The sequence below is a fragment of the Schistocerca cancellata genome, chromosome 1, assembly GCF_023864275.1.
Source record: "Schistocerca cancellata isolate TAMUIC-IGC-003103 chromosome 1, iqSchCanc2.1, whole genome shotgun sequence".
NCBI classification, from domain to species: Eukaryota; Metazoa; Arthropoda; class Insecta; order Orthoptera; family Acrididae; genus Schistocerca; species Schistocerca cancellata.
Window position 1 is genome coordinate 79,646,816 of NC_064626.1, and position 18,905 is coordinate 79,665,720.

An 18,905-nucleotide genomic window follows, 5' to 3' on the forward strand; every position below is an offset into this window, starting at 1 on the left:
AAATTTTCACTTCTGTCTCCTCTGCTGTGGGTGCCCCCTTCAGCTGTTGGGGCCACAGTGGGACCCCTGCTCCTGTATTGTCATAGGTGGTACCTTGCGACCACCTCCGTCACAGCCGGCACTGCCTGTTCTGCTGCCTTTACCGCACCCTCCTTCCCTGGAGTTGGACTCGGACATGGAAATGGATACTGTACCAGTGTCATCTGTCCTACCATATCACCTCTCAAAGGAGGGCAGGCACCATACCTTCCCACAATCGTCCCACTTCTGACCATACACACTGATGGCAGCATGTTGCATGATCAACCTACACTGACCACGTAAGAAATGGACATGAGCGCAGTGCTCACTTCTTTGCAAGGGAAGAGGGGTGTTGCAACTACCCATTATGTGTGTGCAGTGCTTCATAGTTTGTGTGCGAAGTTTGTGCTCTATTCGACCACTAGAGACCACTTGGATTGCTAATATAACAGCAGTTGTGCGCTCAGCTTGTCAGCTGTGCCCCCTGTTGAAACTAAGGGCTACATAGGCCAGTGCAAGGCTCTGCTGGCCACTTGTGTATTGCTATTGTATTGTATCTTGTCTTCCATGTACGTGTACTGTTTGAGCAATGAATTACAGTGTTCGTGGGTAAGAACACTTAATTTTGATTATTGTGTTGTTTTTATTTATTTTAATTGAGGTGCTGAGAACCATAAGGGCCTAAAGCACACTATCATTAATTTTGAGACTGTAGTATGTATGCAGACTCCTGATGAGTATTGAACTTATGGTGAAGCAGCTTTATCTGTATCTGCAGCCTCATGTTGTATATATGAACATTCACAAATATGTGTCTCATCAATTTCTTGGATATTAATTTCTGTTAGGGCCAATGCATAAACCATAGTTTTCTTGCTCTGTGGTGCTCAGTTGTTATCTAGAGTTTACAACATAATTTAGTCTCTACATCATGTGTGTAACAGTAACACTCCATAATCGGAGGTGTATCAGCAGTTTTATCTGAACTTCAAGCAACAGAATGTGCTTAATGGTAATGATGATAATGAGGACCATGAAGTGTTTGAATAGGTCATAATTGTGTGTGTGGTGAATTTTGTATCTGTTCTTTATTAATAATTTTGGAGAACATTTCTTGTTGAGAATGTTTTGATTCTAATTTCACATTAAATATAAACTTTACAACAGTCAAAAGACACTACTGTTACTAGCCTGTATATGAAAATTTTGTGAATGAACATTAAGAATAAATATAGTTTAAATATTAATTCATATTTCATACCAAAGACAGTACATTATTTTTTCATAGGAAGTATAGGATGTTGAGACTTGGTTAAAAAAAATTATACCTATTTGACAGATGGTTTCCCTGTACATCTGATTTTACAAACATCTATTTTTCTCACAATTTTGTTTCTGCATTTTGGACCCTTGTGGTTCTCAGTACTTCAGTTTTATTTATTTAAATCTTTAATAAAGATTATTTTTAATTTCTTGCTTCTGTTGAGTCTAAACCAACACATATTGACAGATATGTAGGTGGTGCAAAACTGCTTTGAACATTCTGTATGCTGTGAATATTTTGACAGCCGTTAGTCTCATCACTGAGTAGTATGTAGCACTGTAAGTGGACAAAGTTACACCACAGAGCAAATTAACAGGCATCTGCAAGACTTTTACATATAGTGAAATCTTTAACAGTACTGGCTTCATGTTCTGTCTTGAGTGATGGGATTAAGACTGATTACAAATGTATAATAGTTCTTTAGCACTATATAAAATAGCATAAAAGCTTTAATTTATAATTATTTCAGGTTGAAGTATGAGTCATGTGCCAGTACAAAAACTCATATTGAGCAGAGAACCTTCTGTACGTAAAATTATTCCAGTGGACATTGTTGTGTACTAATACTTCACAATGAAATTTTTGTCATTCATGATGGTAATGATTATATCTATATGGATGATTATGATAATGAAATGAATGGAAAATCATTAGGAGAGTGCCAGTTCCTTAATGCCATTAACAAAAAAGTTGCATCCTCTACTACTAGTAATCATCTATTCATTATTGCTAAAAATACTACCAAATAATCTCAGACTTGAGCTACTTAGATTCTTCTTTTCTTTTGTTCCTGCATCAGAGAAACAGATGTAGTCATTGTTTTAATACTCTGCATGTGGTAACTGAATACTTCTTTGTTGTTATTTATTGTAATTTATGTTTTTATACACTAAGTGCTCAAAAGCTACAGAAGGATGGGATGACAATCATCGGCTGGTGAAACCTGCATCGTGCGTTTATGTCTGTAGAGTTCTAGCAAAGATTAGCAGTGATCTGATATACAGTAGACTGTTGCTTGCCCTGTATGTCTCTGTGGAGGTAATTGATGTCCATTCATCAAATGCTTGTAGTAAACCTGTGTGGCACGTTATACACGTGAAAACATTATTTCTGCAATATTGAAGATTCACCATAGATATTGTTGATCTTAGAAACCCAAGTTCTTGTAATCTCCAATATGCTATGACCTACGCGTCTTGCACCAGTTATCATCCCATATTCAGAATAGGTTAATTCATAATGTGCTGCCATGTTCACAACACATCTACCTGCAAGAGACTGTTCATATATCATGCTGCATCTAATTGCAACATTCATGTATCATGTGAGGGGGGATATTCCGAAAGTAAGTTTCATCATTGTTTCTCAAATGGAAACTTGATTGCCAAAAACAATTGCACCATGGCATCATGAACTATACACCTAGCACTATTTTTCAGCATAGTCCCCACTGACATTGAGACATGTGTCATAGTGTGCACTCAATTTCAAGAACCCACTCTGAGAAAAATTGGTGCCTTGTGATACAAGGAATTTTTGCACAGCCTGCTCTACCTCAGCATTGGTTTCAAAGTAATGTTCCAGTAGTGTGGCATTCAATACAGGCAGCAGGTAAAAGTCTGATGAGGCAAGATCAGGGTTGTAGGCTGCCTGATCTAATATCTCCCATCCGAACTGATGAGTCTGGTCCTGTATGAGTCTTACTGTATGTGGCTTTGGACAGCACAACACGTTCATTCAATAGTCCTGGTCTCTCTTGTTGAATGGTGGGTCAGAGTTTGGTGAGAGTGTCACAGCAGCATGCCACACTGATAGCCACTTTCTGGAGGAAAGCAAGGAGATTCACATCTATCATATCCCAGAACACTGTGGCCATATCCTTTTCTGTGGAGGGAGGTATTTTGAATTTTTTCCACATTGGTAAACTGGGATGCTTCCATGTCACTGAGACAGCCTTGTATTCTGGGGTAAATGCACATCCATGTCTCATCACCTGTGATGATTCTGAACAGGAACTCATTTCCTTGTCATTTGTATCACATCAAGTGATCAAGACTGATTCCCATTCTTGCACTCTTGTGATCTGGGGTCAGGTTTTTGGTTCCCAACCTTGCAGACAAATTTCAGTAACCCAACACATCATGGAGCATTTGATGGGCCCAAGCATGGCCAATATGTTGTGTGAACACTACATCTGACACCATTATGCATCTGACCACTAACAGCAGGTCAGGTACTGACCTCAGGTACTGAAAAAGTGCCAGCCAATACTGTGGGTGAAGTGGGCATGAGAACATGCTCCCAGCATCTACAAACCTTGCTCTCTTTTAGCATTTGCATGGTTATTTTTAATGGTGACATCAATATTCTTTGTTACATGCCTTAAGCTTTTCTTATGCTTCCATTCATGGATGTGTAAGGCCATGCACTTCAACCTTCATTCTTCATGCTCTGCCATCCTTCTCAGAACATGCAATACCTGCAACCAACCATTCAAAGAGACATGTCATCTTCATCATACAAGCTCTGCATGATGCCGATCCATACTTCCATTGGCAACCACATGTCTGTTTGCCATCATGATGTTTACTCAAATAACCTCAGGCACACCAGTCTGCTGTGACTCTCTCTTCTTTGGCACTCTGCACATGGGTCATTCTTCCTCCACCGACACCTCTTCCCACTGTTGAACCAGCAACAGGTGTGGATACATATGGCATTTGTTTATGTGACCTGGTGTACCATCTTATCTTTCAAAAACAATGATGAAGCTTACTTTTGTATGTTGCATATTTTTAAATAGGTCGACTGTTACTGTGACAAAACCACTAAGTTAATAAAAGGGGATTTACAATATTTTGTTTAGAAGTTATGCAACAGCTTGTAGCAAAAGTTATTTTGTGAATATTTTTAATGACTTTCCTACTCATGTTCATAATATTTTTCTACAGCTAGTAGCAGAGTTTAATTGCAAAAAGTATTTTTTAGATACACTGTATACACATTTCTTTCACAGAAATGACTTATTATTCTGTTTTGGAAGTACAGGCATATTTATCAGCAAATGAGACTGAACTTTTTTTTAAGATAAAGGGATGTGTCTTTCATTCAATACCCTGGAAATTAACTCATGACATGAACATAGCAGACATTCCAGATTCAGGAATAAAATGTTTGTTTCATTAATACATAAACATTCATTTTAAAAGCAATTGCACTGACAGTAATGTTAACTAAGAATGGCAACCATATGAAAACGCAAAGGCAAGTGGGCCTGTGGTTGACAGAGAAGGATGCCAAGATAGGAGCAGTTGACACATGAAAACTGCTGCCACAGTAACATAACAGTCTTCTTTGTGTGATCTATGATACTCTAAACTATTAATTTGTTAATTTTATTAGCTTGTTTTGTAGCAAATTGAAAAACTCTGAACATAAATTGCCTAAAAATCATAACTTTACCTTCTCAAATTCCAACACTTTCAGATTAAAACTGTGTGCCAGATCAAGACTCGAACTTGGGGCACTTGCCCATGATAGGCAAATGCCCCAAGTTTGAGTCTCAGTCCAGCGCACAGTTTTAACCTCCACAGCAGAGTGAAAATTTCATTCTGGATCCATCACTTTCATCTAGGGACGTAATGGCTAATCCTTTGTGTTAATCTTCCAATTACTTTGTGTGCTATTCACCTTTTTATGATGTCATCAAATTTGAAACGCTTGATTATAGACTGGAACTTTTGTGTATTCCAAGTTTCCTTTGGTGCCCTGTACGTCTTGTTCAACCATTGCTTCTGTTTATCAGAAGTGAAGTTCCTTTCTTTTAACCATTCAAATTGAAAACTGCTGTTATGTCCGTCAGACCACTTGATATTTAAATTTCTGTCAGCCACCTGTGGACAAATAAAATCTAAGTACTGGTTTAAAGAGAAAGGCAGAGAGAACAGGAGAATATGCGAGATTATGTGCATTTCCTCCAGTTTCATATGAAGGGGAAAGAAACAATGAGAGATTTGAAAGACTGAATTTGAGCCACAAGAAATATGGTGGAATATGAGGAGGAGAAAAACAATAATCAAATGCCAAAAACAGAGGAGAACAATGTAAAAAACATGAGATAGTAAAACAAACAACAAAAAGAGATAGTTAATGTTATAAACAGAAAGTATGATGAAGATGGAACAGATACAAAGTCTAATCTATATTGTGATGGAGAAGGAGGTGTAGTAAAAGTAGGATTAGAAGAAAATAACACATAAAAAGTGGAAGAAAGTAGAAAGAAGATCAGCAAGAAAAAGTTACAAAAAGGATGCTGTAAGAATAGCTCGCAAGAAGGTTGCTCGGACAAAGAGTTGAAAGAAGCTAGAAAGTGAGACAGAAACAAGCAACATCTGGAGCAATCTGTTTTATTTTGAAGGTGATGTGAAAGTATCAAGAATCTGGTAAATTTAAAAATGATTCTCTGTGTTTTTCATCAAGTAACACAATATAACATTTCTCACCATATTTTGCTGAATATTTATGTTGCTAGTATATGACAACAACATTTACAGTCTGCATCTGCCTTACATCTAGAAAAGATCATTTAATATTTCATTCAGATCTTTTGTATACAATAATTATATTCTAGTCCAAAGTTATTGGAAAGGCACAAAATGGCATAAAATTTTATTCAAGATGACCTCAGGTACTGAAAAAGTGCCAGCCAATACCGTGGGTGAAGTGGGCATGAGAACATGCTCCCAGCATCTACAAACCTTGCTCTCATTTGCATGGCTATTTTGAATGGTGACATCAATATTCTTTGTGACATGCCTTAAACTTTTCTCATGTGTCATCTGTGCCTCAGTCAAATCCAGTCACAGTCTAGAAAAGGAAAAGTATTACAAACTTTCCTTAAAAAAGCATGTATTTGACAATAAATCATAGGTTGTAATAGCAGTTTTTGAAGGCCTTTGTACCAGAAACAGAACCCTGCTCTAAACCCTACACATGAAGTTGAAGTATATATGGAAGATATTTATCTGAGTTGCACTGTAGTTGTATAACTTACGATTCAATTGAGATTTATATTTATTACAAGCTCAAATGCTGTTAGGGAGGAAACACAGAGTATAAGATTCTGTGAGATCTCCGGAGCTTGCAGTTTGTAAAAATAATTATATCTTTCACACACAAGCTTCCCTCTGACAACCATGCCTCCATCCTTGCTACCCTCCCTATTTTCCTTTCCCTGTTGCTTCATAGCCTGGGTTGTGAGTAACTGAATCTCCTTTCCCTTCTTCCCTTTCTTTCCCCTCTCTCCTCCCTGATGAAGGAACATTTGTTCCAAAAGCTAGGGATGTAAATTTTCGGTTCTGTTTTATGTGTATCTATCGGCTGTACTGAGCTGAGGTAAGTACTGGCCAGCCCCTCTATCTCTTTGTTAGAAATAATTACTGACATTTTTAACAACCGCTTTTTGGCATCAGCAGCCCAAACTGGAAAAACATGTTCTGTTAATGAAGCCATGTTGTCCCTTCAAAGAGCTATTAATTAAAAAAAAAAAAAAAAAAAAAAAAGACAAGCAGATTAAAATGTCTACTGTGACAGTACATAAAACTGAGAATATAATTATATTTAAAAACAAAGATGATGAGACTTACCAAATAAAACAAAAGCGCTGGCAGGTCGATAGACACACAAACAAACACAAACATACACACAAAATTCTAGCTTTTGCAACCAACGGTTGCCTCGTCAGGAAAGAGGGAAGGAGAGAGAAAGACAAAAGGATATGGGTTTTAAGGGAGAGGGTAAGGAGTCATTCCAATCCCAGGAGCGGAAAGACTTACCTTAGGGGGAAAAAAGGACAGGTATACACTCACACAAACACACATATCCATCCGCATATACACAGACACAAGCAGACATTTGCTGGAACAGTTCCGTCCTCCGTCACAGCGGGACCCACCTCCTCTTCCTCAAAATCACCCTCTCCAAACCTTCCAGGAATTTCTGACTTCCAGCCTTGCCTCTCAATCCTTCTTAAAAAACCTTAATCCTACTCCCAACATCACCACTGCTGAAGCCCAGGCTATCCGTGATCTGAAGGCTGACCGATCCATCGTCATTCTTCCGGCGGACAAGGGTTCCACGACCGTGGTACTTGATCGTCGGGAGTATGTGGCTGAGGGACTGCGTCAGCTTTCAGACAACACCACATACAAAGTTTGCCAAGGTAATCTCATTCCTGATGTCCAGGCGGAGCTTCAAGGAATCCTCAGAACCTTAGGCCCCCTACAAAACCTTTCACCTGACTCCATCAACCTCCTGACCCCACCGACACCCCGCACCCCTACCTTCTACCTTCTTCCTAAAATTCACAAACCCAATCATCCCGGCCGCCCCATTGTAGCTGGTTACCAAGCCCCCACAGAACGTATCTCTGCCTACGTAGATCAACACCTTCAACCCATTACATGCAGTCTCCCATCCTTCATCAAAGACACGAATCACTTTCTCGAACACCTGGAATCCTTACCCAATCCGTTAACCCCAGAAACCATCCTTGTAACCATTGATGCCACTTCCTTATACACAAATATCCCGCACATCCAGGGCCTCGCTGCGATGGAGCACTTCCTTTCACGCCGATCACCTGCCACCCTACCTAAAACCTCTTTCCTCATTACCTTAGCCAGCTTCATCCTGACCCACAACTTCTTCACTTTTGAAAACCAGACATACCAACAATTAAAAGGAACAGCCATGGGTACCAGGATGGCCCCCTCGTACGCCAACCTATTCATGGGTCGCTTAGAGGAAGCCTTCTTGGTTACCCAGGCCTGCCAACCCAAAGTTTGGTACAGATTTATTGATGACATCTTCATGATCTGGACTCACAGTGAAGAAGAACACCAGAATTTCCTCTCCAACCTCAACTCCTTTGGTTCCATCAGATTCACCTGGTCCTACTCCAAATCCCATGCCACTTTCCTTGATGTTGACCTTCACCTGTCCAATGGCCAGCTTCACACGTCCGTCCACATCAAACCCACCAACAAGCAACAGTACCTCCATTACGACAGCTGCCACCCATTCCACATCAAACGGTCCCTTCCCTACAGCCTAGGTCTTCGTGGCAAACGAATCTGCTCCAGTCCGGAATCCCTGAAGCATTACACCAACAACCTGACAACAGCTTTCGCATCCCGCAACTACCCTCCCGACCTGGTACAGAAGCAAATAACCAGAGCCACTTCCTCATCCTCTCAAACCCAGAACCTCCCACAGAAGAACCACAAAAGTGCCCCACTTGTGACACGATACTTTCTGGGACTGGATCAGATTCTGAATGTGGCTCTCCAGCAGGGATACGACTTCCTCAAATCCTGCCCTGAAATGAGATCCATCTTTCATGAAATCCTCCCCACTCCACCAAGAGTGTCTTTCCGCCATCCACCTAACCTACGTAACCTCTTAGTTCATCCCTATGAAATCCCCAAACCCCCTTCCCTACCCTCTGGCTCCTACCCTTGTAACCGCCCCCGGTGTAAAACCTGTCCCATGCACCCTCCCACCACCACCTACTCCAGTCCTGTAACCCGGAAGGTGTACACAATCAAAGGCAGAGCCACGTGTGAAAGCACCCACGTGATCTACCAACTGACCTGCCTACACTGTGATGCATTCTATGTGGGAATGACCAGCAATAAACTGTCCATTCGCATGAATGGACACAGGCAGACAGTGTTTGTTGGTAATGAGGATCACCCTGTGGCTAAACATGCTTTGGTGCACGACCAGCACATCTTGGCGCAGTGTTACACCGTCCGGGTTATCTGGATACTTCCTACTAACACCAACCTATCCGAACTCCGGAGATGGGAACTTGCTCTTCAATATATCCTCTCTTCCCATTATCCACCAGGTCTCAATCTCCACTAATTTCAAGTTGTCGCCACTCATACCTCACCTGTCATTCAACAACATCTTTGCCTCTGCACTTCTGCCTCGACTGACATCTCTGCCCAAACTCTTGTCTTTAAATATGTCTGCTTGTGTCTGTATATGTGTGGCTGGATATGTGTGTGTGTGCGAGTGTATACCCGTCCTTTTTTCCTCCTAAGGTAAGTCTTTCCCCTCCCGGGACTGGAATGACTCCTTACCCTCTCCCTTAAAACCCACATTCTTTCGTCTTTCCCTCTCCTTCCCTCTTTCCTGATGAGGCAACAGTTTGTTGCGAAAGCTTGAATTTTGTGTGTATGTTTGTGTTCGTTTGTGTGTCTGTCGACCTGCCAGCACTTTCATTTGGTAAGTCACATCATCTTTGTTTTTAGGTATATATATATATATATATATATATATATATATATATATATATATATATATATAATAGAGGGAAACATTCCACGTGGGAAAATTATATCAAAAAACAAAGATGACGTGACTTACCAAACGAAAACGCTGGCAGGTCGATAGACACACAAATATACACACAAAATTCACGCTTTCGTACCAATAGTTGCTTCATCAGGAAAGAGGGAAGGAGAGGGAAAGACGATAGGATATGGGTTTTAAGGGAGAGGATAAGGAGTCATTCCAATCCCGGGAGCGGAAAGACTTACGTTAGGGGGAGAAAAGGACAGGTATACACTCGCACACATACCCATATCCAAACACATACACAGACACAAACAGACATTTGTAAAGGCAAAGAGTTTTGGCAGAGATGTCAGTCGAGGCAAAAGTACATCACTGATCATTTTAGCCGCTTCCCACAGGTTTTAACGTCATTATTTCTTCGTCAGACAATTGTTAGCCTCATTTTCATATTCTGCCACCACAAAACCACTCCTTTTAATACATTTACACGCAGTTTTTCGAAATTTTCCTGAATTTCTCCACCTTTTAACGTGTTTTGGGGGCACCACAACCACCTAACCTTTGTGCACATCGTTGTCTACCAACCCAAGTTCACCATAGGATCAACATAGCCCAGCTTTAACCAACACTTTTTTGCCTTTTTTCACACCAGATCTCCAATTGCTTTCTAGTTCACCTTTATCTCTCCCCATATAGTTTTATTTTCATTTTCATTTCAGCCTCATGTTACACTTTCCACCTTCTAATACCATGTCACCCTCACAACACCCCCACAACAACCCCATTAAGTTTTATTTACATTCCCTCCACAAACAGGCCTTCGCCCTACCCAGTTTACGCTCCCATATTTTATTTTCTCAGGCTTGTCTGACATTTGACATTACCCCCAAAGGCCTCACACTTAAAGTTCCCATCTCTGGCTGCAACCCTTCTTTCCATCAGTCCCTATACCAATTCCAAACTGAACAATCCATTGCCCTCACCCACCTAATCCTTCACCTACACATCAACTCAGCCAATGAACACACCCATCAACTCCTATCCTTAATAAAAGTCCTCAGTCTTTCCTCTCCCTCATCCACACTGGCTGTTCAGAGCATCCTCCTACAGGCCAACCGCAAATTAGAACAGCATGCCACCCTCCACCTCAAAAACCTATCCAATCTCCTGGTTTCCCACCTCCGGAAAGGCAACTCACTCACCCTTCACAACCTTTCCAACAAACCTCAACCTCCTCTCATTGCACACAAACCCAGTCTCTCCCATCTACTCAGTCTCCCACTTCCAGCTCCACTCCCTCCAAAACCTCAAAATTCCAGTCAACACAATCTGGAACCACAACACCCTAATTCAGTAGTTAACCTTTCCTCCAAACCTCTCTCCCAATCCGAAACCTCTGTCCTATCCAAAGGCCTCACCTTCAGCCCCACTCCCAGATTCAACCAAACAGCCCTTGTCAAAGATTTACTGTCTTACACTCGTACTCTCTGCTGGAAATATCACTTTGCCACGAAGAAGAAAAATGATCCTAATCCTACTGCTAATGATCCAAATCCCCAAGACACTATCCAAATTGAACCCTGCCTGGAACAGTTCCGTCCTCCGTCACAGCGGGACCCACCTCCTCTTCCTCAAAATCACCCTCTCCAAATCTTCCAGAAATTTCTGACTTCCAGCCTTGCCTCTCAGTCCTTCATAAAAAACCTTAATCCTACTCCCAACATCACCACTGCTGAAGCCCAGGCTATCCGTGATCTCAAGGCTGACCAATCCATCGTCATTCTTCCGGCGGACAAGGGTTCCACGACCGTGGTACAGGGTCCGGCATAAAAAACTCCCCGATTACAAAGTAACGTGCAGCGGACAGTAGAAGGAGCAGAGTGGTGGGGGGCGCGTCGTTAAGTAGCTGCCTACGTGCCGTTTTCAGTGTACGCCATGGCGTGGTCTGGTGAACATCGTGCCTTCGTAGTGAAAGATTTTATTCAAAATGGCGAATCGCCTATTAATACTCAACGTGCTTTTCGCGTTTGCTTTGCGCTCGGACGACGGGACCCTGTTCCCGATAAGAAAACAATTTATTCTTGGGTTGCTAACTTTCGTGAGACAGGTTCCGCATTAAAAAGGAAACCACCTGGACGACCACGGACTGCAACAGGCCCCGGAAATGTTGATGCAGTTAGAGCTTCAGTTCAACAATCTCCTCGACGATCCGCTAAAAAGCATGCGGCAGCATTACGGATATCTGATCGAAGTGTGAGAAGAATCTTGCATCGAGATCTTAAAATGCATCCTTACAAACTTGTAACTACGCAGGAACTGAGTGAACGAGAGTGTGGTGTCCGTGTAAGTTTGTGCCAAGACCTTCTTCGGAACATTCGTCCCAACGATATTGTGATTTTTTCTGATGAAGCACATTTTCACCTTGCCGGAACAGTGAACAGCCGAAATTGCAGGTACTGGTGTGAACACAATCCCCAAGAACTTCATCAACGACCACTTCATAGCCCTAAAGTAACAGTATGGTGTGCTGTTTACAATTCCGGAGTGATCAGTCCTTACTTTTTCGAAGAAAATGACAGGAATTTAACCGTCAACAGTGAACGCTATTGTGCCATGCTCCGCGACTTTCTCCAACCGCAACTAAGGGAGCTTTTTGGTGAAATAGAGAACGTGTGGTTCCAGCAAGATGGTGCTACAGCCCACACAGCGCGGCAGTCACTGGCATTGGTGAAGGAAATGTTTCCTGGACATGTGATCTCGTTGCGTGGAGACATTGGCTGGCCCCCACGATCGCCGGACTTAACGCCCTGTGATTTCTTTCTTTGGGGCTATTTAAAAGCAAAAGTTTATGAACAACGTCCACAATCTTTACGAGCCCTGAAAGAAGCAATTACACAAGAGGTTGAAGCTATTCCACCTGAAATGACTCAAAGAGTAATGAATAACTTCAGGGAAAGACTCAATCAGTGTGTCGACAGTGCAGGAAGCCATTTAAGGGATGTTTTATTTAAAAAGTAAGACCATAAGAGTATTTTCTAAAATGGCATAATATGTACTTTTATTTAGTATAAATAAAATTGTTCTACCTTATTTGGTTTTGTTTTTATTAGCTTTCCTTAAAGGGGAGGTTTTTCTGCCGGACCTTGTACTTGATCGTCGGGAGTATGTGGCTGAGGGGCTGCGTCAGCTTTCAGACAACACCACATACAAAGTTTGCCAAGGTAATCCCATTCCTGATGTCCAGGCGGAGCTTCAAGGAATCCTCAGAACCTTAGGCCCCCTACAAAACCTTTCACCTGACTCCATCAACCTCCTGACCCCACCGACACCCCGCACCCCTACCTTCTACCTTCTTCCTAAAATTCACAAACCCAATCATCCCAGCCGTCCCATTGTAGCTGGTTACCAAGCCCCCACAGAATGTATCTCTGCCTACGTAGATCAACACCTTCAACCCATTAGATGCAGTCTCCCATCCTTCATCAAAGACACGAACCACTTTCTCGAACGCCTGGAATCCTTACCCAATCCGTTAACCCCAGAAACCATCCTTGTAACCATTGATGCCACTTCCTTATACACAAATATTCCGCACATCCAGGGCGTCGCTGCGATGCAGCACTTCCCTTCACGCCAATCACCTGCCACCCTACCTAAAACCTCTTTCCTCATTACCTTAGCCAGCTTCATCCTGACCCACAACTTCTTCACTTCTGAAGGCCAGACATACCAACAATTAAAAGGAACAGCCATGGGTACCAGGATGGCCCCCTCGTACGCCAATCTATTCATGGGTCGCTTAGAGGAAGCCTTCTTGGTTACCCAGGCCTGCCAACCCAAAATTTGGTACAGATTTATTGATGACATCTTCATGATCTGGACTCACAGTGAAGAAGAACTCCAGAATTTCCTCTCCAACCTCAACTCCTTTGGTTCCATCAGATTCACCTGGTCCTACTCCAAATCCCATGCCACTTTCCTTGACGTTGACCATCTGTCCAATGGCCAGCTTCACATCAAACCCACCAACAAGCAACAGTACCTCCATTATGACAGCTGCCACCTATTCCACATCAAACAGTCCCTTCCCTACAGCCTAGGTCTTCGTGGCAAACGAATCTGCTCCAGTCCGGAATCCCTGAACCATTACACCAACAATCTGAAAACAGCTTTCGCATCCTGCAACTACCCTCCCGACCTGGTACAGAAGCAAATAACCAGAGCCACTTCCTCATCCACTCAAGCCCAGAACCTCCCACAGAAGAGCCCCAAAAGTGCCCCCCTTGTGACAGGATACTTTCCGGGACTGGATCAGACTCTGAATGTGGCTCTCCAGCAGGGATACGACTTCCTCAAATCCTGCCCTGAAATGAGATCCATCCTTCATGAAATCCTCCCCACTCCACCAAGAGTGTCTTTCCACCATCCACCTAACCTTCGTCACCTCTTAGTTCATCCCTATGAAATCCCCAAACCACCTTCCCTACCCTCTGGCTTCTACCCTTGTAACTGCCCCCGGTGTAAAACCTGTCCCATGCACCCTCCCACCACCACCTACTCCAGTCCTGTAACCCGGATGGTGTACACAATCAAAGGCAGAGCCATGTGTGAAAGCACCCACGTGATTTACCAACTGACCTGCCTACACTGTGAAGCTTTCTATGTGGGAATGACCAGCAATAAACTGTCCATTCGCATGAATGGATACAGGCAGACAGTGTTTGTTGGTAATGAGGATCACCCTGTGGCTAAACATGCCTTGGTGCACGGCCAGCACATCTTGGCACAGTGTTACACCGTTCGGGTTATCTGGATACTTTCCACTAACACCAACCTGTCAGAACTCCGGAGATGGGAACTTGCCCTTCAGTATATCCTCTCTTCTCGTTATCCACCAGGCCTCAACCTCTGCTAATTTCAAGTTGCCGCCGCTCATACCTCACCTGTCCTTCAACAACACCTTTGCCTCTGTACTTCTGCCTCGACTGACATCTCTGCCGAAACTCTTTGCCTTTACAAATGTCTGCTTGTGTCTGTGTATGTGTGGCTGGATATGTGTGTGTGTGCGAGTGTATACCCGTCCTTTTTTCCGCCTAAGGTAAGTCTTTCCGTTCCCGGGACTGGAATGACTCCTTACCCTCTCCCTTAAAACCCAAATCCTTTCGTCTTTCCATCTCCTTTCCTGACGAGGCAACCGTTGGTTGCGAAAGCTAGAATTTTGTGTGTATGTTTATGTTTGTTTGTGTGTCTATCGACCTGCCAGTGCTTTTGTTTGGTAAGTCTCATCATCTTTCTTTTTATATATATATATATATATATATATATATATATATATATATATATATATATATATATATATATATATATATATATATATATATGATTGACATTTTCCTCACAATAGAGTTTTGAGTCAATGTGAATACCTAAGAGTTTTACTGAGTTATTGCCTACTTAATTTGATATCCCCATTAAAAGTTGTTGGGATTTATCAGGATTGAACAGGAGCTTATTGGTTGCCAACCAGTCCAGGGCCTTATCAAGTGTTTCTTTTGTTAGGCTATTCAGATCTGAATTGTTCTGATGTGTGGTAGGTAGTGGTGTATCATCAGCATAACATATGACATGGTAGGCTATGTTTTTAGGCAAATCATTAACAGCTACAATGAAGAATATGGGTCCAAGGATAGACCCTTGTGGTACACATGTGCTGATTTCCATTATGAAAGAATTTACATTTCTGACTGAAAGAAATTGTTTTTGATTACTTAAATAAGAATTTACCACAGCTAAAGTTCTCCCTCTCGCTCTAGTTTCCCCAGAAGTACTTCAACAGGAATGCAATCAAAAGCTTTGCTTGGGTCACATAATACCAGTGATACCATGTTATTGTTTTGAAAAGCTATTTATGTATTTTATATTTATTTTTCATATTTATTTCATACTTATTTGCCTGTAGACAACTGCTGTGTTGTATAGGCATCGTCAGATGGTTATACAAATTATTATACATAAGGTCAGTAGTTATACAGATTGTGGTACAAATGATTACACAAAAGTTAACATATGGTATCTGATTATACAAAAGGTCAGTATGGTTGTATGACGTAAATTACAGTTTCTTTGATCACAATCACATTTATAATAATAGAGAATCTAATTTTTTCATTATGTAGGAATTCACTTATACTATAGAATGCTTTCTCTTTCAACCATGTCTCTACCACCATTTTAAATCTATTCTCATGCAATTCCCTCTTTTCATGTGATGTATTGTTGTAAAATGTTTTGCCAGCATGTAAAAAATTATTTTCGATTTTACTGAAACATGTCCAAGGAATGTCTAATAAGTTGCTATTTCTGGTTTCATATGAGTGCACATCTGACCTGCTTTCGTACATTGGGCATTCTCTTTGGTATGCATAAGTGCATTAAGTATGTATAGACTGGGAACTGTAAGAATTTTGTGTTCAGGTACTGTCTGCAAGAAGTTAAATTGATCACACCAAAAATACATCTAATGGCTTTCTTCTGCCAGAGGAAAACATCTTTTGCCCCAGCAGAGTTTCCCCAAAGAAGTATTCCATAATGCAGATGAGTATGAAAAAAGGCATGGTATGCCATAAGTATGCACTCCTTACTGACACAATCCTTCAGTTTCCTAAGGAGATATTGAACTCTTGCCAACTTACTGCACAGCTTTTCTGTGTGGGTATTCCAGCACAATTTGGTATCAAGATAAATACCTAGCAATTTTACTAAATGTCTGAGTTCATTAGGTCCATCATTAATATCTCTAAGGGAAAAGAGGATGTGTTTAGTTTTATTTTTATTTAATGACAGCCTATTTTCATGGAATCCATGAGCTGCCTTTTCCATCACGGATTTTTTCATTTGTTTGACAACATTCACATCATTATGTGATGTGATAAAAGTTGTGTCGTCAGCATACATTACAGATTTATATGGTAATGTGTTGGGCAGGTCATTCACATACACAATTAATAAGAAAGGTCCCAGTACAGATCCTTGTGGGACTCTGTATTTTACCTTGAGAAGGTCAGATTTGTTGTTTGAATTTATATAAACCATTTGGTTTGTTTGTCAAATATGATTTCAGCAGTAATAGTTCTGTTTCAGTTATTCCATATTTTTCTAGTTTCTTAATTAAAATGCTATGTGAGACAGTGTCAAATGTTTTGGTTAAATCAACTAAAGTTGTATAGGTATGTTCACTATTTTCAAAACCTTGAAATATTGATAAGACAACTTCCTGAACTGCTTTTATTGTTGATAGCCCAGTTCGGAATCCATACTGAGCCTTATCGTTTAATTGGTCTTTCATTAATTTTTCAATAATTTTAGATAATATTGGTACTATTGCTATAGGTATGTAATTTTGGGATGAATTTTTGTCTCCCTTTTTGTATATGGGCAATACAATTGTTTGTTTAAGGCAGTCTGGAAATGTTCCCTCTGTAAACAACCTATTGATTAAGTAAGACAGTGGAATGCATGTAGTGTATTATTTTCTTTATGGTAAAATTAGAAAAACCATGGATGTCCTCAGTTCTGGAGTTGCTTAGTGATCTGACTACATCTAGTATATCCTTAGGATAAATGGTTCTCCATTCAAATTTTGGCAAGTCTCCTGTCAACTCTGTTTCCTGCAATTTGGGAAGTCTGTCCTCACTATCATCTAAATTACTTTCATCTGTCATAGCTAATTCTCCAGAATTTATGAAACTATTATTTAGTTCAACTGCACTTAGAGGAACAGGTAAATTTTCTGCTATTAGCCCTGTTTCTGCTTTAACTATTTTCCATGCTTTATATTTGTTGCTAGACTGATAAATATAGTTATCATTAGCTTTTTTCTTTGCAGAAATGATTTCTTTTCTGTACAGCTTTTTTAAATTGGCATATGAGTGTCTATACTCATTATTCAAGCAAGATTTATCATAGTAAATTCTTAACAGAATCCTTAAGTTATTTAAGTAACGTGTATACCAGTCAGTTACTTTTCTTTTCTGTTTTCTCCTTGCATTTAGTCTATTATGTTTAATGGTGAGGGGGCAATATTCATTAAAGATAGTGGTAATGGTGTCTAAGAAATAATCAAAAGCAACACTTAATGAGTCATTAAGTGTTGCTTTTGATTATCATTACCGCTATCTTTAATGAATATTGCCCCTCACCATTAAACACAATAGACTAAATGCAAGGAGAAAACAGAAAACACAATTGACTAAAAGCAAGGAGAAAACAGAAAAGTAACTGACTTGTATACACCTTACTTAAGGTTTGGTCAGTGATTTCCAAGATGGCCTCTGTTGTGGTTTTCCTCTTGCAAAAACCAAACTGATTACTACATACGATATTGTGTTTTTCAAAGAAGCTGCTTATTTGTGTATGTATCAGTGCCTCAAATATCTTTGGGAATATTGGAACAATGGAGATTGGTCTGTAGCCTTGGGGAAGATGTTTGTCCCCTTTTTCAAGAACTGGGACAACTTTTGATACCTTAAGTGCATCTGGAAAAACTCCAAATTCCACACATTTGTTAAAAATAAAAGCTAAGGGTTTGGCGATTGAGTGTACTGTCTTTTTAATTATATTATTTGATAACCAATACCAGTCCATACTTTTAGAACCTGAAAATTTGGGTACAGCTTTTATAACATCAGCAGGTATGATAGCCCTCCATTGAAATACCATGTTAACAGGCAGTGGTGTTCCAACAAGGTCCATTGCAGATGAATTTGTTGCTTTAATACTGTTACTTATTTCTTTAACTGAGCTTAAAAAGTACTGATTTAATTCCTCAGGTTCAAGCAGAGCTGTTTCTGTGCATTTTGGTGTATTCTCTTGTTTTATTATTTGCCATTCTGCCTTGCATTTATTTGGAGCCCGTTCTATACAGTTTTCCACTGTTTGCTTTTTTGCCAAAAGTAGTTTAGCTTTGTAGAAATTTTTTGCATTTCAAATGTGACCTATGAATGTTCACACTCGGTTCTGCCCCTTGGTCAGCGATTTGCTTATGCATCTGGTACAGCATATGCCTGTTTCCTTTCATTTCTGCTAGCTCTTCTGTAAACCAGTTCAGAGTTTCACCTGGATATCTAATTCTTTTTACTGGTGGGCAAGAATACCATAAATCTGTGTACTTTTTAAAGAAGTTATGAAAGGTAAT

At 40.7% G+C, this 18,905-nt stretch overlaps 1 protein-coding gene across 1 annotated transcript in view; it reads right to left on the reverse strand.

Moving 5' to 3' along the window:
- LOC126165666 (gamma-butyrobetaine dioxygenase-like) overlaps nt 1-18,905 on the reverse strand; it is a 207,110-nt gene that overhangs the window by 59,567 nt on the left and 128,638 nt on the right. The window contains exon 4 of the mRNA XM_049920339.1: nt 5,036-5,238. Coding sequence (XP_049776296.1) covers nt 5,036-5,238 — 203 coding nt within the window. The remainder of the gene's footprint in view (nt 1-5,035; nt 5,239-18,905) is intronic.